The following is a 25,933-nucleotide window of genomic DNA, read 5'->3' on the forward strand; positions in this document are numbered from 1 at the left end:
TCTTCTTTCTGTGGACTGCCCCGACTACAATAGCCACCCCTGCTCTGAGAGCCATACCTACCATGAGGCCCATCTGTGCCCTGATGTCCATTCCTACCCTGAGGCCCAAACCTTCCTTGTGGCCCATCCCACACAGATGTCCATCCCCTCACTGAGGCCCATCCGCCACCCAAGGCCAATCTCCATAGCACACTAGGAGTTCTTCAAGCAAGCACAGAATGCACACGGAGTAATGTGGCTCTCTGGAGCACTTGGCCTGCTGTCTCATGCTTTCTATGCCGTTTAAATACAGAATGCCACATAGATTTTCTCTTGCTTCTGATGGTTCTAATAATAGGTGTCATTATTATATACAAACACACACTATTTATGGTACTCAGTCTATCAACCTCGGAAGGATGATGTGTGAGGCTGCATTGTCAGGATTAGAATCTGTGTCATGAAGTCACAAAAAATTCTCAGAGGTGAGTGCTTACCTCACTATTTTGTATGTTAGGGGACATCGAGCACACTTTCCACTCCACTTGCAGTCAGAGGTAAATGAATCCTCAGGTGTCTCACCAGGGCTTCACACGTAAGCACCAATGAATGGTAGCCCTCGGGGGTTGCTTGTCTTCGATTCACCATTTTTCCATCGATGGTTTGTTCCATTGAAACATTTCCATTGAAAGATTTTTCATCAAATTCCCATACATAAAGTGCAAAGTGTTTATGCATTGAAACCCTTTCATCGAATAGGGTTTCGTTATATAAACACTTTACATTTTTTGCATGGAAAGTCTGTGAAACATGCATAACGTTATAACGTTACAGGGAGCTGTACAAAACACCAGTGGTCCCTCACAGTCCCCCTCCACTCCAATTTTCAAAATGTAACCCTAGTCCAGTCCTGAAATCTATAATGTAGTTCACTAGACAGCTCCCTCTAATTTGTGGTGTTTATTGTTTATTGCCCCCCCCAACTCCCAGGGGTCCCCTCTCCCTAATCCCCCACCAACTCCCTTTTTCAAAAATTAACCCTTGTCCAGTGCTGAAATCTATAATATATTTCAGCACTAGACATCTCCCTCTGATTTGTGGTGTTTATTGTTTATTGGGGGTCCCCCTCAAAGCCCCCCTCCAACTCCCAGTGGTCCCCTCTTCCTAATCCTCCCAACCCCCATTCCTCAACCCATTGAATTACCAACAAAATTAACCCTTTCATCAACCCAAACATCCATATATCTATTTTAAAGGTATGTTTGAGTTGGAAATACATCGAAATGTATTCAATGACTATGATTTTCAATGGAAAAGCATTTCAATGAATGACTTTCGATGGCTAATGATTCGATGGCAATTAATTTGATGGAAAGACTGTATACCGCCCTCGGGTAGCATCATTTAATCTTGTACTGAAGGAGTCATCCTGTCACCTGCAGAAGCCCAACAGAGAGGCCATGTGTTGGATCCTTCCATTAGCCCTAGGAAGTCCAAAAGCTTTTGGACAGAGATTAACACAATTCCTGGCTCCCAACCAAATGAACATACACACTTTTCTTGGTCCACAGTAGAGAATCAAGTAGTATTTTCAGACTTAAGGCAGTAAACTGACCTTTATTAACTTTCTCCCCTCGTCTGAATCTTCCTCTAGGCTGTGGTAAGACTTATACCATGCTGGGGACCGACTACGAGCCAGGGATCTACGTGCGCACCCTCAACGACCTTTTCCGGGCCATTGAGGAGACCAGCGACGACATGGAATATGAGGTCTCTATGTCCTACCTCGAGGTAAGAGGCCCGTGCTATGAAAGCAGATATAATATGAGAAAGTGTCTCCCCACAATTGTGCTCTCAGTGTCTATTAATTCTTTAAATTAAAGCATACACAATCTTATATGTCTCACCAATAATGGTTTCATTATGTATGTACTTAATGAATATTACTTCATATTCGGTTTTAACATCGATTGTAAGGATGTGATTGGGTAAATCAAATCCTCTGGTACATACAACCTGTTTAGCCAACCACAACCTTGTGGTGCCCACGCCTATTGTTTCGCCAATCTTTTGGCTTCCTCTAGTCTAATTAACAAATTCATTGTCATTACCAGAATATGAGAAACATTATCGGTCATCAGGTGCAATCTAGCTAGTCTGCCTGTTGCACTGGGAACCTCCCTTTAATGTGTGGGTTACTAAGTTCCTGCTTTATAACAGTTTTCAACATGTATTTGTAAGCAGAAATACAGCATGATTTGAAAAATTCAGTCTGTGACTAAGAGTGGAAAAACAAAAGTAGAATGTGTGAGTAAAAGCATAGAGCCAATTATCAAGTATAGCATAGTACACATTCATCTATTGCTATCCTGCTGCCGAGTGCAGTCGTGCTTTTTTGTTGGTCATATTAATTTAGAGTGACTTTTGCTTCTTGTACAATAATATATCTCATACTTCCATAGTTCTGTCCATAAGGAAAGATTGTATCCATTGAATGGCTTTCAGTGAAAAGTGGGCCGCTGACACTATATGATTGCAGAGTATGTTATGATTGACTAGATCAAACGCTGCATAGAGGTTCAGTAGGAGGCAGAGGGCTAATTTACCTTTATCTTTAAACTCATCCATTTGAATTTTCAAGTCCAATAGAGTTGTTTCGGTCCCATGTCTTGAGGCAGAAACCTGATTGGCGTAGTCCAAGGAGGTTGTTAGATTCCAGATATTTTTGGATCTGGAGGTACACTACTCTCTCCAATATTTTGAGAAGGAAGGGTACTGTGGTGATGAGTCGGTAGTTTGTCGGGATGTTGCGGTCTAGAATAGCTTTTTTAGCAAAGGGAGAACCCAGGAATCTGAGATTAGTCACGACTATGCTATTTTCAAAGGAGGCGTTGATTAGGCTTGTGATGAATGGAGACAGGTCAGGCGCGCAGATTTTGATGATCGCAGCAGGGCATTGGTCACCTTGGCATCTTGATGGTTGGAGACTGGAGATCATTTTTAGCACCTCTGTTGGAGACAGGTGAGAATTTGAATAGTGGGGCTGTGTTAAGACTCGCGTGACTTGTTGTCAGTTGAGGTTGTGGGGCTGGTTTAATATTCATTTTTTTTGTTTCAATTTTAGATTGTAGGAGGGCTGTTTTATCAAAGAGAGCATTTGGAATACTGGTGCACTAGTTGGTATCTTTGTTGCAGACTTCGGTTAGTGCCACTGGTGACTCGTGTTCTCTCAGGATAACAAAATGTTCCTTTGTTCCTGATTTGGCATTCGTTATTCTCTCATCGTAGGTGGAACTTTTTGTTTGGACTGCCTGTTTATAATTTTTGGACTCCTCAACAAACTTTGCTTTGTTTAGTTAATTTGTTGCTTATTTCCAGTTAGCCTCAGCGGTTCGCTTTGAGCTGCACAAGATTTTTATGTTTGGGGTGTAGCAGGAGTTGAGATGGACTACTGGTTTAGCTTTAAACATAGATAGGGGAGCTACTTTGTCAATGGCTGCCAGGATAGTTTGATTATATAAATCAATGATGATGGCAGGGTCATTCGTCCCTGAGTTTTGGTGTGCTGTGATGGGATGTAGCAAAGGTAGGATGTTATCATCTGTGATATTTCGTTTGTTCCTGGATAACGCAGCAGGTGCAACAGGTAGTTGGATGTGGGTCCCAAGGTTCTTGAAAATATGAATGTGATGACATGAAGGTCGGACCAAGGGCACTGGGAGTTGGAAGTTGAAGTTATATTTGTGTTGCAGTTAAGGTCTGCAAATCAATTGGGTATGCGTCCTTTAATGTGTGTAGGTGTATTAATCCGGTGAGTATAGCCTTAAGCCGACATGGTGTTGGCAATAGCTAAGTCGTTGTTGTCCTTAGGATCATTAAAGCCCGGTTAAGGTCACCCAGTAATAAGGTTTGAGAGCTAGGTTTGGTATTTGCAGAAAGGAGTTGCGCTATATGATCCTCAAATGACACTATTGGGCCCGGAGGTCTTTTAGATCAGATGAATGTTCAGCGTAGCCGTGTGCGATAAGGCCATCTTATCAATAATGGCTACTCCCCCCACCCCCCTTTTGGTAGTGGATCTATCAGTCCTGAAGATGCTGTAGTTTTCCCAGACAGTGAGCAAGAGGGCGGGGTCTGCTGCTGGGTGGAGCCGGGATTCAGTGATAGCAAGTTTATTGGTGGTAATAATGTCGGTGGTGTCTAGGGCATGTGCGACGACATTTAGCATTGATGAGTGCCCCCTGTATCCTAGTTGCTTTGGAGTCCAAGTTATGCACTTGAGTACATGTGGCGTGTGTCATAGGTATATGAGTGACAGGTTTGCTCCTCCTTGCTGGATACGGTGGGTGGGTCAGAAGCCAGTGAGGGCAGAACCTAATGACAGCACTTCAAGCTGTTCTGTCTTGGTTGTCTTCCAACCAGGGCTTTAAGTGGGCTTGGGCCAGCTGTGGCCGAGCCGAGGCAGTCTCCACAAAGGGCTCCCAATCCCGAGCCAGGGCCCTGCCGGGGCCCGCCCCCGACTAGCCCCAGCCAGCTGACACCTCAGGCAGCCCGTGTAGAGGCTGCACAGTTAAACGAGTTGCCTGCAGGTGTAGGCACTTTGGGTTAAAAAAACGAAGAACTGACACCTGCAAGGAGCAGGGGTAACCATGCACAGTGGGCTGGCCAGTGCTTTAAGTGGGCCAAGGCCAGCCAGTGCTGGGCCCCGGCAGTCTCCAAAAAATGGGGCTGAGCCGGGGCTCTACCGGGGCCCCTCCAGTCCCACTGCAATATTGGCGGGACACATTACCCAGCCGCCCCCGCAGCCGCAACAGCAGAAGTGCCTGCCATTAAGTCAGGTAAGCTGACGGTGATGGTGTGGCTGGCTGGCACTTCTGTCAGTCAATATAAATTCCTCTGGTAACCCCTTGCGCTGTGTCACCAGAGGAAGTTACTGTCCTTTGTTTCCCCAGGTCGCCGAGTGTCTTTAACCATCAGCGAACCTGGGGACTCCTCGACATATTTCGAGGCTTATAAAAGATGGCTTGAAAAGTACACATTTCAAGCCATCTTTTATAAACCTATGCCGACGGACAAAGACACCTCAGGCTTTGACTGTCATCAAAGCTTTATAAAAGATGGATTGAATTGTGTTTTCAAGCCATCTTTTATAAACATAGAAATGTTTTTAAAGAATGGCTTGAAAAGTACGCAAACCGTAAGGTAGGCAAACAAATATATATATATATATATATATATATATATATATATATATATATATATATATATATATATATATATGTTATCTATTTGTGTGCGTACCTTACTATGGTTTGTGTACTTTGCAAGCCACCTTGAAGTACACAAACCATAGTAAGGCATGCAAACAAATATATAAAAGTAAGCATTTATATATTTATGTGCACACCTTACTACGGTTTGTGTACTTTTCTTTCTTATGTTACATATTTCTATGTTTAGAAAAGATGGCTTCCATAGTACACAAACCATAGTAGGGTACGCACATACATATATAACATTTGGGCGGGACAAAGACTGATATGCAAATGGATATTTCCCATCTGTGAAAGGTACAGTGAGCAAAAAGCATGTGCTGCAAACTCTCATCTCAGAACAGGTTATCATACCATGTTCTTTCTGGAGAGGAGCGCCTGCTACCATTTTTAAAATATTTGCAAAGAACTTGGGGTTGGTCACCCTGAGTTACCTGGGGGCAACCAGACGTGGACTCCCTGCTCACTGTGCTCAGAGAGGCACAGCTTCTCCTCGCTGATGAGGCCCAACAAGGCTGAAACATGTGTATGGGGTTGCTGTTGGTACTCTTGTTCAGAGAGGTATTGCCATAGCATTTCGGTGCTGGACTGCCCATGTGGGCGGGACAAAGACTGATATGCAAATGGATATTTCCCATCTGTGAAAGGTACAGTGAGCAAAAAGCATGTGCTGCAAACTCTCATCTCAGAACAGGTTATCATACCATGTTCTTTCTGGAGAGGAGCGCCTGCTACCATTTTTAAAATATTTGCAAAGAACTTGGGGTTGGTCACCCTGAGTTACCTGGGGGCAACCAGACGTGGACTCCCTGCTCACTGTGCTCAGAGAGGCACAGCTTCTCCTCGCTGATGAGGCCCAACAAGGCTGAAACATGTGTATGGGGTTGCTGTTGGTACTCTTGTTCAGAGAGGTATTGCCATAGCATTTCGGTGCTGGACTGCCCATGTGGGCGGGACAAAGACTGATATGCAAATGGATATTTCCCATCTGTGAAAGGTACAGTGAGCAAAAAGCATGTGCTGCAAACTCTCATCTCAGCACAGGTTATCATGCCATGTTCTTTCTGGAGAGGAGCGCCTGCTACCTTTTTTAAAATATATATTTATGTGCATACTTTTTAGGCCACGCCCCTCCCACAAGCCACGCCCCTAAATGACAACCCTCTCCCCCCTCCATTTCTTCCCCCACTTAAAGCCCTGGAGCTGACTGATGTCTATGTACGTGAAACAGGAGGTGGGCTGGAGGGCCCAATGTGGGCCTTCCAGCCCTCGTCTTGGCCCTCCAGCCTCCTCCTGTTTCGAGTTCAGAGACACCAGCAGCAGGCACACCTTTCATTCAAGGAGCCCGTGGTTAAAGTGGGCTCCTTAAATGAAAGGGCTGCATGCGGGCTGGGGCACCCTGGTGTCACACCTTTTGGTACGCCCAGACCCTTCTTTTGTTTAAAAGGTGGGACTGGGCACATCAAAGCGAATAATGCCCGTGTGCCCCAGCTCCACCTCTTTTACTACCCTCCCCACACCCTTAATCAAGGTGGTGAGCGCTCGTTAGTGGTCGTGTCCTTAGGCCACACACCCCAAAGAGAGCCCCCCTCGATTTCCAATCCCACTTAGAGCATTGATTCCAACTATCCAGAAACATGTACAGCTGTACAACCCAGCTCCCTGAAGGGGCCTGGGGTATTGTGGGCACTCTCCACAACTCCAAAATCCACAATTCAATATTATTGATATGGCGGACCTACATGAGAGCGCAAATCAGGAGTGAAGACAGACAGGAGAAGAGCCAGGCAGCCAGGGCATGAACAGAGCTGGAGACTAAACAGGCCGTACGGCACTGCGCCAGCTTAACTCGTTATGGAGAGGTTTAGCCTACAGATTTCAATATTGACTCCTCTGAGCTATATCTCGTGACCCCAAATGAATAGGATTGCAGATTGGTTTGCCGCTCCCCTCCCCCTTCCTCATTATCCGTTGGCCTATGATGGCCTTTGATGCTCGGCGCACCAGTCTTTGTACACTCCGCTGATAGTCCCCTTGGCGACGGAGAGCGTAACAGGTGGGCCGGCGGCACAGTCAGGAAATGGGGCGCGTCGCCTGTGCAAGCCCGCGCACTATTTGCGGACGGAACATCTTCTATAAGAACAAGCAAACACAGGTCAAGGGGGGGGGGAGAGCACGTGACCGTAACAGGCATGGCGGGATCCCAGGCGCGGCGAGGGGATCGAGTCCATTGGGTTGGGGCTGTGGTGTACACTGAACAGATTGAGTGCACAGTTCGCATGTCGTGTACCGTAGCATTGGCCCCGTGTCACGTGTGACAGTTTCAACGAGCCCAAACCTGCTTTTAGAGCCAGCAGCAGTTTGCATGCTGGGAGTGTGTGGGAGGTCGTAATTAGTCAGCTGGGTACAAGCAACACTATATGCTCCTCAATACGAAGTGCTGTTGGTTAGAAATCCAGGACTGTCGGAGGAATAGCCACGTCTGCTCGGCCTCTGTATCCATCCGCGTTGTTTCCAGTTAGAGTGATTTGATCGAATATCACACATGGTGTGAAAAATGCGCCAGGGCTGGAGCTCCCATTTCTCTATTTTTGAAATATAAGTATTAGGGACAGTGTTTGTTCTCTATGTCTAGCAGCTCAGAGAGGTCGGGGTCTGAGCAGGGAACCCGTGCAGGAGTGCAATGAAACCTACATTTCGTGGGGGGAGGGGAGGGCTAACTGGTAATGGGCTTGACAACTTTACACACTGGGTGGGGCAAACTTAGAGGTTCCGCCCACTCTGTTCTACCCCAAGGGTTGTCTGGCGGGGAGTCCATATATCCTATCCTTCTTTCCCCAGCCGTCCCGCTCCTACCAACCACCACAGCCTCCTACCCTCTACCCGCCAGAATCACCTCCTCGGTCCAGCATTACCAGGGCTTTAAGTGTGCCGGGGCCAGCCGGGGCTGAGCCCCGGGAAGCTCAGACATTTCGTTCTGAGGCGGGGCCCGCCCACTAATCTCCACTGGCAGCCAGGGCCGCTAGAGGACAAGGCTTTTTCTCTAAAGCCTGAAGCTCTCGCTCATGTGTGAGAGCTTCAGACTTTAGAAAAAAATGCCTTTCATCCATAATGGTGGCTCCGGGACCTGCGTGGCATCCCTTGAAGGAAGAGATGCCTGTGGGACGGCGCCACCATTATGGAGAGACACATGAGGCTGCTGGAAGCAGGGGCCTTTTTTTCAAAATACTCAAGCTCCCGCGAATGTGCAGGGGCTTCAGGATTCTGAAAAAAAAGCCTCTGCTTCCAGGGGCCTTACCTTCTTAGCCTTAATGGTAACGCTGCCCCTCCCCAGCTGACAAGGGTCAGTGCCACATTAAGGCTGAAAAGGCGAGGCGCTGTCCCCTGCAAGGCGAGCCTTTAGAAAATAAATGCTGAGATCAGCACCCAATGCCCCAGGGGGAGAGGGTGCTGATCTTTACAAAAGGCTGCCCGGCAGGGGTGCCTGTAGCCCATGGAGCAGAGGCTCTTAAGGGGCGTGGCCTAACATGCTGGCATGTGACCCCTGCCGTTAGGCCACGGCCACTTGATGAGCTACACATAAGCGCGCGCGCGCGCACACACACACACTACTACACATTCACTCACTCATTTAAACATCCCCTTGACCATGCACGCACTCATTTACATGCACAGCCAGACCCTATACATGATACACTCATCACACACACTCATTCATACATGCATACTTTACATATACACTCCTTGCACACATGCACACATACATAATACGCTAACATGCAACATCCTTTCACACTGCTAGTTTCAGGAAACACTTCCCTAGACTCTCGCCTAACAAAACGCAAGTGTGCACATCAGCTCCCTCCCCTGGATGTGAAAGAACACATGACGTTCTTATATGTTCGCTTGCATCCGTGGGGAGGGGCTGATGTCTGCATTTCATGTGTGTTAGGCAGTGCAGTGATGGTAGCCTTTCCTGAAACGAGCAGCTTTAAAGTGTTGCTGCGTTCTGGACGAACACAGTAGCACTTTAAAAAGGGTGACAGATTTCAAAAGTAAAAAACCGGGACATGGCAACTAACATAAAAGTAGGACGAACTCTTGAAAGTGGCTGTCAAGGCACTACACTTCGCTAGCGTTTGGAGAAGGGGGTTTAAGTGTTACTGTTCAAAGAAACACATATTATAATAAATGTAACTCAAACTAACACTATCTTACATTGTAAAGTGCAACATTTCTTCTATGCAAGAGTGTTTATTCCTGGCTGCCAACTATGAAGACCTGCTACAAAAAACAGGTACCACTGCAGTTTCCAATGGGGACATATTCTTGAGAAAGGGGGTCAGAGCACTAAATAACGGGACAGTACCGGCAAAACCGGGACGCCTGGTCACTCTAACTTTAAAGCCGCGGGTTTTAGGAAAGGTTTGTCTCCTCTCTCTGAGAGTAACAGCAACCCCCACCCCTCAGCTCAAATGTTGACATGGGGGGAACGAGGGGGGCCGAAGGCCGGGCAGCTCAATGGCGTTGGGCGCCTGAACCCGTTTGGCTGGTCATTGTAGGGTCATCAGATTTCCCTGGGAAGTTGCCAGTCCGGCTTTTCATTTAGCGAGCCAGTGCATTCTGGGGCATGTATTCTTGGTTTGTTAGTGGAACGCCTCTTACTGAAGCATCACAATACTAATGGGTGCTAGCATAGGGATGGGCATGGGGTGCTCATGAAGCCTCCTGGTCACCCTAGGATTTCAGGGAGGTCGCTGGGGCTGAAGGAGGGCATTTGTGAAGAGTCCCCCCCCCACCGTCAGTACGCCTGCGATATATCTGCTGCCCCTCTGCTGCCAGTGCATAGAGCCACTGTCGCAGCAAACTGCCATCTGAAAACGCTCCCTCCATCAGCATCCAGGAGCACGCCTGCCTCCCCGACCACAGCGAACCCCCCTCGGCCCAGGAGTACAGCGGTAACCACGGAAACACATAAGCAACATGATAACATCCACCCGCTCTCAAGCCGAGCTTTTAAAAGGCTTTCAGCGGCGGGCCCTGCCCGCAACCCTGGCCCTGACGCTGACGCTCACTCCACCGCAATAGGCCGAAGTAATCTGGACCACTGCATAGCACGACTGGCAGGAGTACCAAAGAATCGGCCCGCCCTACCGTTTAAATAGGCGCCCCAAAAATAGTGACTCGCGCTCACTGCAAGCTGGATTCTTTCTGGGCTCTTGAATAACACGTTGCCCAATTTAAGGGTACTTCTTTTATCACTCACAGAAGGATGAAAGGCTTGAATCGCCGTTCATGTTATGAGGTAAACGTTACACACAGGTGTGTGCACAGGTACACTGAACCAGTCTATTGTGCCACTGAGCTATATTTAGCAGGTATACTAAGCCAGAAGTCTATTGTGCGACTGATCTATATTTAGCAGGTACACCAAGCCAGTAGTCTATTGTGCCACTGAGCTATAGTTATCAGGTACACTAAGCAAGCGTCCGAGCTATATTTAGCAGGTATACTAAACCAGTAGTCTTATGTGCCACTGGGCTATAGTCAGCAGGTGCACTAAGCCAGACGTCTATTGTGCCACGCCACTGAGCTATAGTCAACAGGTACACTAACACAGTAGTCTATTGTGCCACTGAGCTATATTTAGCAGGTATACTAAGCAAGCAGTCTATTGTGCATCTGAGCTATATTTAGCAGGTATACTAAGCCAGTAGTCTTATGTGCCACTGAGCTATATTTAGCACGCACACTAAGCCAGACGTCTATTGTGCCACTGGGCTATAGTCAGCAGGTACACTAAGCAAGCATCCGAGCTATATTTAGCAGGTATACTAAACCAGTAGTCTTATGTGCCACTGAGCTATAGTCAGCAGGTATACTAAGCCAGAAGTCTATTGTGCCACTGAGCTATGGTTAGCAGGTACACTAAACCAGTAGTCTATTATGCCACTGTGCTATAGTCAGCAGGTACACTAATCCAGTAGTCTATTGTGCCACTGAGCTATAGTCAGCAGGTATACTAAGCAAGCATCCGAGCTATATTTAGCAGGTATACTAAACCAGTAGTCTTATGTGCCACTGGGCTATAGTTATCAGGTACACTAAGCAAGCATCCGAGCTATATTTAGCAGGTATACTAAACCAGTAGTCTTATGTGCCACTGGGCTATATTTAGCGGGTGCACTAAGCCAGACGTCTATTGTGCCACGCCACTGAGCTATAGTCAACAGGTACACTAACACAGTAGTCTATCGTGCCACTGAGCTATATTTAGCAGGTATACTAAGCAAGCAGTCTATTGTGCATCTGAGCTATATTTAGCAGGTATACTAAGCCAGTAGTCTTATGTGCCACTGAGCTATATTTAGCACGTACACTAAGCCAGACGTCTATTGTGCCACTGACCTATAGTCAACAGGTACACTAACGCAGTAGTCTATTGTGCCACTGAGCTATATTTAGCAGGTATACTAAGCAAGCAGTCTATTGTGCATCTGAGCTATATTTAGCAGGTATATTAAGCCAGTAGTCTATTGTGCCACTGAGCTATAGTTAGCAGGTACACTAAGCAAGCAGTCTATTGTGCATCTGAGCTATATTTAGCAGGTATACTAAGCCAGTAGTCTTATGTGCCACTGAGCTATATTTAGCGCGTACACTAAGCCAGACGTCTACTGCCCACTGAGCTATAGTCAGCAGGTACACTAAGCCAGTAGTCTATTGTGCCACTGAGCTATAGTTAGCAGGTACACTAAGCCAGCAGTCTATTGTGCCGCTGAGCTATATTTAGCAGGTATAGTAAGCCAGTAGTCTTATGTGCCACTGAGCTATATTTAGCAGGTACACTAAGTCAGTAGTCTATTGTGCAACAGAGCGATAGTTAGCAGGTACACTAAGCCAGTAGTCTATTGTGCAACAGAGCTATGGTTAGCAGGTACACTAAGCCAGTAGTCTATTGTGCCACTGAGCTATAGTCAGCAGGTACACTAAGCCAGTAGTTTATTGTGCCACTGAACTATAGTTAGCAGGTATACTAAGCCAGAAGTCTATTGTGCAACAGAGCTATGGTTAGCAGGTACACTAAACAAGTAGTCTATTGTGCCACTGAGCTATAGTCAGCAGGTACACTAAGTCAGCAGTCTATTGTGCCACTGAGCTATATTTAGCAGGTATACTAAGCCAGAAGTCTATTGTGCCACATAGCTATAGTTAGCAGGTACACTATGCCAGAATTCTATTGTGCCTCTCATCTATATTTAGCAGGTACACTAAGCCAGTAATCTATTGTGACACAGTGCTATAGTTAGCGGGTACACTAAGCCAGTAGTCTATTGTGCCACTGAGCTATATTTAGCAGGTATAGTAAGCCAGCAGTCTTATGTGCCACTGAGCTATATTTAGCAGGTACACTAAGCCAGAAATCTATTGTGACACAGTGCTATAGTTAGCGGGTACACTAAGCCAGTAGTCTATTGTGCCACTGAGCTATATTTAGCAGGTATAGTAAGTCAGCAATCTTATGTGCCACTGAGCTATATTTAGCAGGTACACTAAGCCAGAAATCTATTGTGGCACAGTGCTATAGTTAGCGGGTACACTAAGCCAGTAGTCTATTGTGTCACTATGCTATAGTCAGCAGGTACAATAAGCCAGTAGTCTATTGTGCCACTGAGCTATATTTAGCAGGTACACTAAGGCATTAGTCTATTATGCCACTGAGCTATGTTTAGCAGGTACACTAAGCAAGTAGTGTATTGTGCCACAGAGCTATAGTTACCAGGTACACTAAGCAAGTAGTGTATTGTGCCACAGAGCTATAGTTAGCAGGTACACTAAGCCAGGAGTCTATTATGCCACTGTGCTATAATCAGCAGGTACACTAATCCAGTAGTCTATTGTGCCACTGAGCTATGGTTAGCAGGTACACTAAGCCAGCAGTCTATTGTGCCACTGAGCTATAGTCAGCAGTTACACCAAGCCAGTAGTCTATTGTGCCACTGAGCTATATTTAGCAAGTACACCAAGGCAGTAGTCTATTGTGCCACTGGGCTATATTTAGCGGGTGCACTAAGCCAGCAGTCTATTGTGCCACTGAGCTATATTTAGCAGTTATACTAAGCCAGAAGTCTATTGTGCCACAGAGCTTTAGTTAGCAGGTACACTAAGCCAGTAGCCTATTGTGCCACTAAGCTATATTTAGCAGGTACACTAAGCCTGTAGCCTATTGTGCCACTGAGCTATAGTTAGCAGGTACACTAAGCCAGTCGTCTATTGTGCCACAGAGCTATAGTTAGCAGTACACTAAGCCAGTAGTATATTGTGCCACTGAGCTATAGTTAGCAGGTACACTAAGCAAGCAGTCTATTGTGCATCTGAGCTATATTTAGCAGGTATACTAAGCCAGTAGTCTTATGTGCCACTGAGCTATATTTAGCGCGTACACTAAGCCAGACGTCTACTGCCCACTGAGCTATAGTCAGCAGGTACACTAAGCCAGTAGTCTATTGTGCCACTGAGCTATAGTTAGCAGGTACACTAAGCCAGCAGTCTATTGTGCCGCTGAGCTATATTTAGCAGGTATATTAAGCCAGTAGTCTATTGTGCCACTGAGCTATAGTTAGCAGGTACACTAAGCAAGCAGTCTATTGTGCATCTGAGCTATATTTAGCAGGTATACTAAGCCAGTAGTCTTGTGTGCCACTGAGCTATATTTAGCACGCACACTAAGCCAGACGTCTATTGTGCCACTGGGCTATAGTCAGCAGGTACACTAAGCAAGCATCCGAGCTATATTTAGCAGGTATACTAAACCAGTAGTCTTATGTGCCACTGAGCTATAGTCAGCAGGTATACTAAGCCAGAAGTCTATTGTGCCACTGAGCTATGGTTAGCAGGTACACTAAACCAGTAGTCTATTATGCCACTGTGCTATAGTCAGCAGGTACACTAATCCAGTAGTCTATTGTGCCACTGAGCTATAGTCAGCAGGTATACTAAGCAAGCATCCGAGCTATATTTAGCAGGTATACTAAACCAGTAGTCTTATGTGCCACTGGGCTATAGTTATCAGGTACACTAAGCAAGCATCCGAGCTATATTTAGCAGGTATACTAAACCAGTAGTCTTATGTGCCACTGGGCTATATTTAGCGGGTGCACTAAGCTAGACGTCTATTGTGCCACGCCACTGAGCTATAGTCAACAGGTACACTAACACAGTAGTCTATCTTGCCACTGAGCTATATTTAGCAGGTATACTAAGCAAGCAGTCTATTGTGCATCTGAGCTATATTTAGCAGGTATACTAAGCCAGTAGTCTTATGTGCCACTGAGCTATATTTAGCACGTACACTAAGCCAGACGTCTATTGTGCCACTGAGCTATAGTCAACAGGTACACTAACGCAGTAGTCTATTGTGCCACTGAGCTATATTTAGCAGGTATACTAAGCAAGCAGTCTATTGTGCATCTGAGCTATATTTAGCAGGTATATTAAGCCAGTAGTCTATTGTGCCACTGAGCTATAGTTAGCAGGTACACTAAGCAAGCAGTCTATTGTGCATCTGAGCTATATTTAGCAGGTATACTAAGCCAGTAGTCTTATGTGCCACTGAGCTATATTTAGCGCGTACACTAAGCCAGACGTCTACTGCCCACTGAGCTATAGTCAGCAGGTACACTAAGCCAGTAGTCTATTGTGCCACTGAGCTATAGTTAGCAGGTACACTAAGCCAGCAGTCTATTGTGCCGCTGAGCTATATTTAGCAGGTATAGTAAGCCAGTAGTCTTATGTGCCACTGAGCTATATTTAGCAGGTACACTAAGTCAGTAGTCTATTGTGCAACAGAGCGATAGTTAGCAGGTACACTAAGCCAGTAGTCTATTGTGCAACAGAGCTATGGTTAGCAGGTACACTAAGCCAGTAGTCTATTGTGCCACTGAGCTATAGTCAGCAGGTACACTAAGCCAGTAGTTTATTGTGCCACTGAACTATAGTTAGCAGGTATACTAAGCCAGAAGTCTATTGTGCAACAGAGCTATGGTTAGCAGGTACACTAAACAAGTAGTCTATTGTGCCACTGAGCTATAGTCAGCAGGTACACTAAGTCAGCAGTCTATTGTGCCACTGAGCTATATTTAGCAGGTATACTAAGCCAGAAGTCTATTGTGCCACATAGCTATAGTTAGCAGGTACACTATGCCAGAATTCTATTGTGCCTCTCATCTATATTTAGCAGGTACACTAAGCCAGTAATCTATTGTGACACAGTGCTATAGTTAGCGGGTACACTAAGCCAGTAGTCTATTGTGCCACTGAGCTATATTTAGCAGGTATAGTAAGCCAGCAGTCTTATGTGCCACTGAGCTATATTTAGCAGGTACACTAAGCCAGAAATCTATTGTGACACAGTGCTATAGTTAGCGGGTACACTAAGCCAGTAGTCTATTGTGCCACTGAGCTATATTTAGCAGGTATAGTAAGTCAGCAATCTTATGTGCCACTGAGCTATATTTAGCAGGTACACTAAGCCAGAAATCTATTGTGGCACAGTGCTATAGTTAGCGGGTACACTAAGCCAGTAGTCTATTGTGTCACTGTGCTATAGTCAGCAGGTACAATAAGCCAGTAGTCTATTGTGCCACTGAGCTATATTTAGCAGGTACACTAAGGCATTAGTCTATTATGCCACTGAGCTATGTTTAGCAGGTACACTAAGCAAGTAGTGTATTGTGCCACAGAGCTATAGTTACCAGGTACACTAAGCAAGTAGTGTATTGTGCCACAGAGCTATAGTTAGCAGGTACACCAAGCCAGGAGTCTATTATGCCACTGTGCTATAATCAGCAGGTACACTAATCCAGTAGTCTATTGTGCCACTGAGCTATGGTTAGCAGGTACACTAAGCCAGCAGTCTATTGTGCCACTGAGCTATAGTCAGCAGTTACACCAAGCCAGTAGTCTATTGTGCCACTGAGCTATATTTAGCAAGTACACCAAGGCAGTAGTCTATTGTGCCACTGGGCTATATTTAGCGGGTGCACTAAGCCAGCAGTCTATTGTGCCACTGAGCTATATTTAGCAGTTATACTAAGCCAGAAGTCTATTGTGCCACAGAGCTTTAGTTAGCAGGTACACTAAGCCAGTAGCCTATTGTGCCACTAAGCTATATTTAGCAGGTACACTAAGCCTGTAGCCTATTGTGCCACTGAGCTATAGTTAGCAGGTACACTAAGCCAGTCGTCTATTGTGCCACAGAGCTATAGTTAGCAGTACACTAAGCCAGTAGTATATTGTGCCACTGAGCTATACTTAGCAGGTACACTAAGCCAGTAGTTTATTGTGCCACTGAGCTATATTTATGCAATACAAGGTCAAGCGGTTTTGTGAAGCACAACATCTGCCACATCGGCTTTGCTTGGTGCTAGAAAAATCAGAAAAAACAGCTGAGCCCCTCTCCCCTGTTCGCAAGTGAGACGATGCAAGGGTTGAGGGGCTATGACTTATTTTTTCATGTATTTGTTTATTACTTTGAGTAATACACATATCCTTATAGTTTGGGCTCAGGCCTAGGGGGCAGTGGAGCACTTCTGAAGTTATCACCTTCCGAGGCCTGTGGGTTAAGTACTGCAAGTGGAAAACATAAACACGTGCTCTGGGAACCCACCTCCTGTGGGGGCAGGAAAGTGCTCGCAAGGATGGGAGCAGAGCTAGGGGTGCAATTATGGCAGACACATGATAGGCTTGTAACAACGTAAAAAACACACCGGACTGAAATACAATTCAATTTTCCTAGAGATGATTTGAAACACGCACAAATCACCTAGTGAAACAACCAAGTAACATATGATGTTTTATAGCAATATGTTGAGCAAATACAGAGTGATTGTACCTTTATTTGATCCAATCCTGAGCTGGACATTGCACTCATTAATGTGTGTTTGTGGGGGAACTAAAATTGATGTGGATTTGGGAAACAAGTTTGATATTTCATAGAAGGCTCCTTGATACCAAGCATCTACCACCTTTCTTCTGTTTTATCAATAAGTGTTTCTCTTTTTCTGCTTCTTTTCAACTTCTGTAGATTTACAATGAGATGATCAGAGACCTTCTCAAGCCTTCCTTGGGGTACTTGGACCTCCGGGAGGATTCTAAAGGGGTGATCCAAGTGGCAGGAATTACAGAGGTCTCCACCATCAATGCAAAGGAGGTAACTTGAGGCTTGAATGCAGGACCGTGCGATTCTTTCACATGGCCATGGCACAATTTACCCAGTGGAGGATCCCACTTGCCCATCTGCAAACCAGTGGTACTTCGCAATATTGTAGAGTGATATCGAGCAATAGGATCACCCTTTTCCTTCCCCGACAGTGAACCCAGGAAGATAAAATAAGCATTGAGAGGTTGTGCCTCCATAAGGGATCCTCTACTTGGAGAATACCGTATTGAGTGTCGGCAGCCATTTTGGAAAAGCGGCTGGGTAATAATGTGATAGGGAACAACACATCTCATCGCCTATGCTTTATGGGCCTGTTACAGAGCAGGTGAGAACAGATTAGAAATGAGTGGAAGAAGCAGTATGTTGGAGGACTCGTGCGGCAGTTAGGCAAGGCTCTCTCAAGTGGAGGAAGCGGGATTAGAACATATTACTCGACAGCTAAAAAGAAATATGACCATGCACCTAGAGCAGGGGGAGCCAGGCAGTTCATGGGCTGAGCCAGGGGGACTGGCTTCGCTGTTAGGTCCAAACATGGGCTGAGATGCCAAGACATCATACCTGGCTTTCTGATTCCCCAAGCCACTTCATGCCAGAAATCCTTCTGGTTTACTGCCTTAAAAGAAAACCCTAATTTGCATCCTGCCACCCACCCACTGCCCAACAGCACCAGGCGGCTACCCGGCACCCAGGCACCCAATCCCCATCCCCTACCATGCAAGACACCTTCCTGACATCCTGCCTCTCCACCCAACCCCCCATAGCAACAGACGCCTACCTAGCATTCTGCCTCCCCACTCATCCCACAGCACCCGACCCTCACACCTCATGCAACAATAGAGACCCCAACTTGGAATCCCGCCTCACCACCCCACTCTTCCCAAAGAACCGTACCCCAACTTGGAATCCCGCCCCACTCCGCTGAGAAATAGACCCTGTCCTGTATTTCAACCCAAACACAGAGACACCTACCTGGCTTCCTGCTTCCACACCACACTCCCTCTAGAGAACCGTACCCTTACTTGCCCCTCCTGCATTCCCACCCTACCCAACAACAGAGACCTCTATCTGCTGTACTCCCCCAGTCCACTACCACCACATCACCAGACCCCTACCTGCTATCCTGCTGCCACACCCGTTTCCCCCATCACACAAGAACCCCACCGGGTGCTTTCCCCCTACATCTTGAGATCCCTGATTTAACACCTTACCTGGCCGCATGACTGCATCATGACCCTCTTCACATTGTTGTGAGGTTACATGTGTTTTGGTTCTCTTTCTGTGGGAATTCGGTCTTGCTAAGTCCTTTTAACTTTTGTAGTTCTCTTTGAATGTTGTGTTTTGGGCCTAAAGGAGGTAACAAGTCCACATTCTGATATAAAGAGACCCAAACCTGTACAAATACACTACAGAGCAAAAAGGATCCCAATGCAGGCCGAGCAGCCGGGTCTGATTTGTTTTTTATTTTGAAATATTTTCTCTACACATGAGTATCACAGCAAGCCCCAATACCAACCACCAGTGCAGAGCCACAGTGGGACCAGCTTCATCCCCAAATGCAGACTTCATCAGTGGACGGATCTGGGCTTGCAGTGACGCTTAGTCACTGTGCACTGAGCCTCATACTTGCTAAAGTATCTGCGCGGGCTCAGCTTCATCCCGGGAAACACTGTCACAGAGGACCCAATTCCCTCTTCTGATACAGAATCCCTTCACCCGCAGTCCCATCCACTGCTACAGTGCCACTTCGAACCCAGGCAAACTGGCCAGTGTTGTAAGTAGGCCCATATCGATCCCCTGATTACTTGTTGCTGCAAGCCTATGTAGTGTCACTGTTAGCCAAGCCTCATTCCTGAAGCAGTGTCACGCTGGGTCCCTCTCCATCCCATGAAACAGTGTCGCTGTGAGTCAGTTCCGCCCCCTAATACAGTGTGCATGTGTGCCGTGCTCCATCGCCTGACACTTTCCCTGCAAGCCCAGCTCCAACCTTTGATGATCCACCATCATAGTGATCCCAGCTCCATGTCCATGCCGAAGTACTGTGTCCCAGTAATTCCAGCTCCATGCCCAAATACTGTGTCCCAGTGATTCCAGCTCCATGTCAACATACTGTGTCCCAGTGATCCCAGCTCCATGCCCAAATACTGTGTCCCAGTGATCCAACCTCTATGTCCATATACTGTATGCCAGTGAGACCAGCTCCATGCCCAAATACTGTGTCCCAGTGAGCCCAGCTCAATGCCCAAATACTGTGTCCCAGTGATACCACCTCCATGTCCATATACGGTGTCCCCGCTCTGTGCCCAAATACTGTGTCCCAGTGATCAAACCTCCATGTCCAAAGACTGTCCCAGTGAGTGAGCCCAGCTCCATGTCCAAATACTGTCCCAGTGATCCCAGCTCAATGCCCAATACTGTGTCCAGGTGAGCCCAGCTCCATGCCCCAATACTGTGTCCAGTAAGCCCAGCTCCATGCCCAAATACTGTTTCACATTGAGCCCAGCTCCATGCCCCAATACTTTTTCACAATGAGCCCACTGATGCATTTTCACACCAACTCCAGCCCCATGCCCTGTACTGACTGATTTGGCATAGCACTATCCCCTGAAACAGTGTTGTGGCAGGCCCAGCTCCATTTATGATGCAAAGCTACAGTGGATTCAGTTCCATAACCTTGTATAGTGCTGGTTCAGATACGATTCCATAGCATAATCGAGTGCCTAAGTGTCGCTGCTTCATTCCTTGTTCAGGGTTTTCTCCGAACCTCAAACCTGGGTCATCTTCATCTCTTTATGACGTTTAAGAGCTCACTTCTGATATACCCCATAGCACATATTAGACTTATCACCAGTACACACCAGTTAACCACGCCTCTTTTCCAGATCATGCAGCTACTGATGAAAGGGAACAAGCAGAGGACCCAGGAACCCACGGCCGCCAACAAGACGTCGTCTCGGTCCCACGCCGTGCTGCAGGTCACTGTGCGCCAGAAGAACCGCGTGAAGAATATTATGCAGGAGGTCCGGGTGGGCCGGCTCTTCATGATTGACCTGGCAGGCTCAGAGCGGGCATCTCAGGTACTAGAGCAACCATGCAACATGTGAGGGAAAAGCTGGGGGCACCCTTACCTCTTATGCGGGGGAACGAAGGGAGGGGGTCAGGTGCCAGAGACATCCATAGTGGATCATTGGCAATGACAGAAACTCCATGTTCAGATGGACTCTGTTCCTCTCCTTGTCACTGCTGAATTCCTATGAAATCCAATGATGTATTTTGTTGTCCTCAAAATGCTAAGCAATCTGTGACACAGTGGGCACAATGACTTATATGTATGCGTGGGATTTATAAAGCGAAAACCTAGCTGGGACGCAACGGAGCACTGCATAAAGGGGACCCATCCAGGGGTGACAAGTAAGGTGCAAGGGTAGCAGAGGTAGGGAGAGAGAGGGAACTTCAGAGAGGGGAAAGACTTGAGTGGAGCAATCGGTGACTGGCAAGATGTTCTTTGTTGAGTAGGTTCTTCAGGTCTTTCTGTAGTGTAGGAGGGATCTCTTTTTACCCCAGATGATAAAAAAAAAATAGCTTGACTGACTACCACTTGTGTGCTGCAGGGCCTATAACTCTCTGCTATGGTGTAGTGTAGAAAGGTTAGGCACCCAAGGGGTGTATCCTAATCCTGACGCATCCCTGTGTTGTATGCCTCCACCTCTCGTGCATAACCTATCACTGATGAGCATTGGGACTACCTCAGTATATCCTGCTAATGATGAATTCCTGGGTTTCCGGGCATGCACCACTCTTTGAGAACATAGTACTGATAAGGATAGTCACTAATGAAGTATATCCTACTCCTGATACATTCATGGGCACCTCTCCGCTACAATATAGTCCTGAAGATGGGTTGCAGGGCCTGGACCTCTCCGCTATAATATAGTCCCAAAGAGGTCAGGCACCATAGAGGTGTATCCTACTCCTAATACATTCCTGCGTTGCAGGGCCTGCACCTCTCTGCTTTGATATAGTCCTGAAGAGGTCAGGCACCATAGAGGTGTATCCTACTCCTAATACATTCCTGGGTTTCCGGGCCTGCACCTCTCTGCTGTGATATAGTCCTGAAGAGGTCAGGCACCATAGAGGTGTATCCTACTCCTAATACATTCCTGCGTTGCAGGGCCTGCACCTCTCTGCTTTGATATAGTCCTGAAGAGGTCAGGCACCATAGAGGTGTATCCTACTCCTAATACATTCCTGGGTTTCCGGGCCTGCACCTCTCTGCTGTGATATAGTCCTGAAGATCGGTTGCAGGACCTCCGCCTCTCTGCTATAATATAGTCCTGAAGAGGTCAGGCACCATAGAGGTGAATCCTACTCCTGATACATTCCTGGGTTTCTGGCCCTGCACCCCTATGCTCTGACATAGTCCTCATGAGGATAGGCTAGGGTGACCAGTTTTTCAAACCAAAAAACCGGGGCAGCCAACAACATAAAAGAAGGATTAATCCACACCCCCTCACCGACACTGCTTAAAAATGGTGCAGTTTTGACTGTTGATACAAGCACGTAAAGAACAAGCATGATATATTTTAAGTAACACTGATTGAATGATGTATTTTAATGTTGTTTGTACACAATGAACTTGATTGTTCTTGGTATTTAGTGTGAAAAGTTGAGCATCTCTACTATAAAAAAAACTTTCATTAAAGGAAAGGCATGTAAATAACAGGAGCGTTGCTCTGTTTGACATTACATGTCTTGCTATTTGCTTGATACTCAGCCTAGCACTGCAGCACGCGCAGTTCATGCATACAGATGGTACCTGGAAGGTTAGGGGTTCGAACCTATCCTCAGATGACAACATTCTGAAGAATTAATTATGCTGATTTAAAAAGCAGGAACGTCACCCTTTCTTTCCCCAAAACCAGGATGGGATTTTTAAATCAAAGAAACTCTCCAGACAGTGGACAGTGGACCCAATTCGTGCAAAACCGGGATGTCTGGTCACCCTAGGATAGGCTCGCCAGAGGTGCGTCCTACACCTGATACATTACTGGGTTACTGAGCCTGCACATTTCTCTGCTATGATATAGTCCTGATGAGGATAGTCACGCCATAGTTCTGTCCTACACCCGATGCATCCCCATGTTTCCAGGCCTGCATCTCTCTTTTATGATATAGTGCTGATGAGGATTGGCACTCCATAGGTCTTTCCTACAGTCCTGATGAGGATAGGCACTCCCTAGGTCTGTCCTCCACCTGATACATTCCTAGGTTGTTAGGCCTGCGCCTCTCTCTGCTATGATATAGTCCTGATAAGAATAGGCACTCCATAGGTCTGTCCTACAGTTCTGATGAGGATAGGCGCTTCATAGGAATGTCCTACACATGATGCATTCCTGTTTTGCCAGGCCTGCACCTCTCTGCTATGATATAGTCCCGATGAGGATAGGCACTCCATAGGTCTGTCCTGTGATACATTAGGATGCATTCCTGTGTTGCTAGGCCTGCGCCTCTCTGCTATGATATAGTGCTGATGAGGATTGGTACTCCATAGGTCTGTCCTACAGTCCCAATGAGGACAGGCACTCCACAGGTCTGTCCTACAGTCCTGATTAAGATAGGCGCTTCATAGGACTGTCCTACTCCTGATAGATTCCTGGGTTGCTAGGCCTGCACCCCTCTCTGCAATGATATAGCCCTGATGAAGATAATCACTCCATAGCTCTGTCCTACACCTGATAAATTCCTAGGTTGCTAGTCCTGCACCTCTCTCTGCTATGATATAGTCAGATGAGGATAGGCACACCATAGGCCTGCCCTACACCTGATACATTCCTGGGTTGCTCGGGCTGCACCTCCCTCTGCTATGATATAGTCCTGATGAGGATAGGCACTCCATAGGTCTGTCCTGTGATACATTAGGATACATTCCTGGGTGGCTAGGCCTACACCTCTCTCTGCTATGATATAGTCCTGATGAGGATAGGCACTCCATAGGTCTGTCCTACACCTGATGCATTCCTGTGTTGCTAGGCCTGCGCCTCTCTGCTATCATATAGTGCTGATGAGGATTGGCACCCCATAGGTCTGTCTTACTGTCCTGATGAGGATAGGCACTCCCTAGGTCTGTCCTACACCTGATACATTCCTAGGTTGCTAGGCCTACGCCTCTCTCTGCTAGGATATAGTCCTGATGAGAATAGGCGCTTCATAGGACTGTCCTACTCCTGATACATTCCTGGGTTCTCGGCCTGCACCTCTCTCTGCTATGCTATAGTCGTGATGAGGATAGGCACTCCCTAGGTCTGTCCTACACATGATGCATTCCTGTTTTGCCAGGCCTGCACCTCTCTGCTATGATATAGTCCCGATGAGGATAGGCACTCCATAGGTCTGTCCTGTGATACATTAGGAAGCATTCCTGTGTTGCTAGGCCTGCGCCTCTCTGCTATGATATAGTGCTGATGAGGATTGGCACTCCATATGTCTGTCCTACAGTCCTGATGAGGATAGGCGCTTCATAGGAATGTCCTACACCTGATACATTCCTGGGTTTCTAGGCGTGCACTTCTCTCTGCTATGATATAGTGCTGATGAGGATTGGCACTCCATAGGTCTGTCCTACAGTCCTGATGAGGATAGGCACTCCATAGGTCTGTCCTGTGATATATTAGGATACATTCCTGGGTTGTTAGGCCTACACCTCTCTCTGCTACTATATAGCTTGATGAGGATAGGCACTCCATAGTTCTGTCCTACACCTGATACATTCCTAGGTTGCAAGGCCTGCACCTCACCCTGCTATGATACAGTCCTGATGGGGATAGGTGCTTCATAGGACTATCCTACTCCTGATACATTCCTGGGTTGCTAGGCCTGCACCTCTCTCTGCTATGATATAGTCCTGACGAGGATAGGCACTCCATAGGTCTGTCCTACACCTGACGCATTCCTGTGTTGCTAGACCTGCGCCTCTCTGCTATCATATAGTGCTGATGAGGATTGGCACCCCATAGGTCTGTCTTACTGTCCTGATGAGGATAGGCACTCCCTAGGTCTGTCCTACACCTGATACATTCCTAGGTTGCTAGGCCTGCGCCTCTCTCTGCTAGGATATAGTCTGGATGAGAATAGGCGCTTCATAGGACTGTCCTACTCCTGATACATTCCTGGGTTCTCGGCCTGCACCTCTCTCTGCTATGCTATAGTCGTGATGAGGATAGGCACTCCATAGGTCTGTCCTACACATGATGCATTCCTGTTTTGCCAGGCCTGCACCTCTCTGCTATGATATAGTCCCGATGAGGATAGGCACTCCATAGGTCTGTCCTGTGATACATTAGAATGCATTCCTGTGTTGCTAGGCCTGCGCCTCTCTGCTATGATATAGTGCTGATGAGGATTGGCACTCCATATGTCTGTCCTACAGTCCTGATAAGGATAGGCACTCCCTAGGTCAGTCCTACACCTGATAAATTCCTTGGTTGTTAGGCCTGCGCCTCTCTTTGCTATGATATAGTCCTGATGAGAATAGTCACTCCATAGGTCTGTCCTACATTCCTGATGAGGATAGGCGCTTCATAGGAATGTCCTACACCTGATACATTCCTGGGTTTCTAGGCTTGCACTTCTCTCTGCTATGATATAGTGCTGATGAGGATTGGCACTCCATAGGTCTGTCCTACAGTCCTGATGAGGATAGGCACTCCATAGGTCTGTCCTGTGATACATTAGGATACATTCCTGGGTTGTTAGGCCTACACCTCTCTCTGCTACTATATAGCTTGATGAGGATAGGCACTCCATAGGTCTGTCCTACACCTGATACATTCCTAGTTTGCAAGGCCTGCACCTCACCCTGCTATGATACAGTCCTGATGGGGATAGGTGCTTCATAGGACTATCCTACTCCTGATACATTCCTGGGTTGCTAGGTCTGCACCTCTCTCTGCTTTGATATAGTCCTGATGAGGATTGGTACGCCATAGGTCTGTCCTACAGTCCTGATGAGGACAGGCACTTCATAGGTCTGTTCTACACCTGATACATTCCTGGGTTGCAAGGCCTGCACCTCTCCCTGCTATGATACAGTCCCGATGGGGATAGGTGCTTCATAGGACTATCCTACTTCTGATACATTCCTGGGTTGCTATGTCTGCACCTCTCTCTGCTATGATATAGTCCTGATGAGGATATGCAACTTTCGATACATTCCTGGGTTGCAGGACCTGCACCCCTATACTCTGACATCGCCTTGATGAGGATGGGCACCATAGAGGAGTATTCTACTCCTGACACATTCCTGTGATTTTATATATTTGAAAATTGCAATAATCAGCGTGCACATGTTTTCCTGTCCTTTATATGTAAGAGGTGGATTCACCAATAGGCCAGTGGTCTCCAAGTCCAGTCTTCAATAGCCAAACGTGCCACGTTTTCAGGATGTCCACACAGTATACATTTGCAA

The 25,933-nt window shown here is 46.8% G+C and overlaps 1 protein-coding gene across 2 annotated transcripts in view; it reads left to right on the top strand.

The window, feature by feature from the left end:
• The window catches only part of KIF19 (kinesin family member 19), a 447,302-nt gene that overhangs the window by 306,366 nt on the left and 115,003 nt on the right, over positions 1-25,933 (top strand). For both annotated transcript variants that reach the window (XM_069655131.1, XM_069655130.1), the window contains exons 5-7: positions 1,634-1,770; positions 17,338-17,463; positions 20,352-20,546. In XM_069655131.1, the coding sequence (XP_069511232.1) occupies positions 1,634-1,770; positions 17,338-17,463; positions 20,352-20,546 (458 nt within the window). The remainder of the gene's footprint in view (positions 1-1,633; positions 1,771-17,337; positions 17,464-20,351; positions 20,547-25,933) is intronic.

Source organism: Ambystoma mexicanum, chromosome 3q (genome assembly GCF_040938575.1).
Source record: "Ambystoma mexicanum isolate Mex_15411 chromosome 3q, UKY_AmexF1_1, whole genome shotgun sequence".
In the NCBI taxonomy this organism is placed as follows: Eukaryota; Metazoa; Chordata; class Amphibia; order Caudata; family Ambystomatidae; genus Ambystoma; species Ambystoma mexicanum.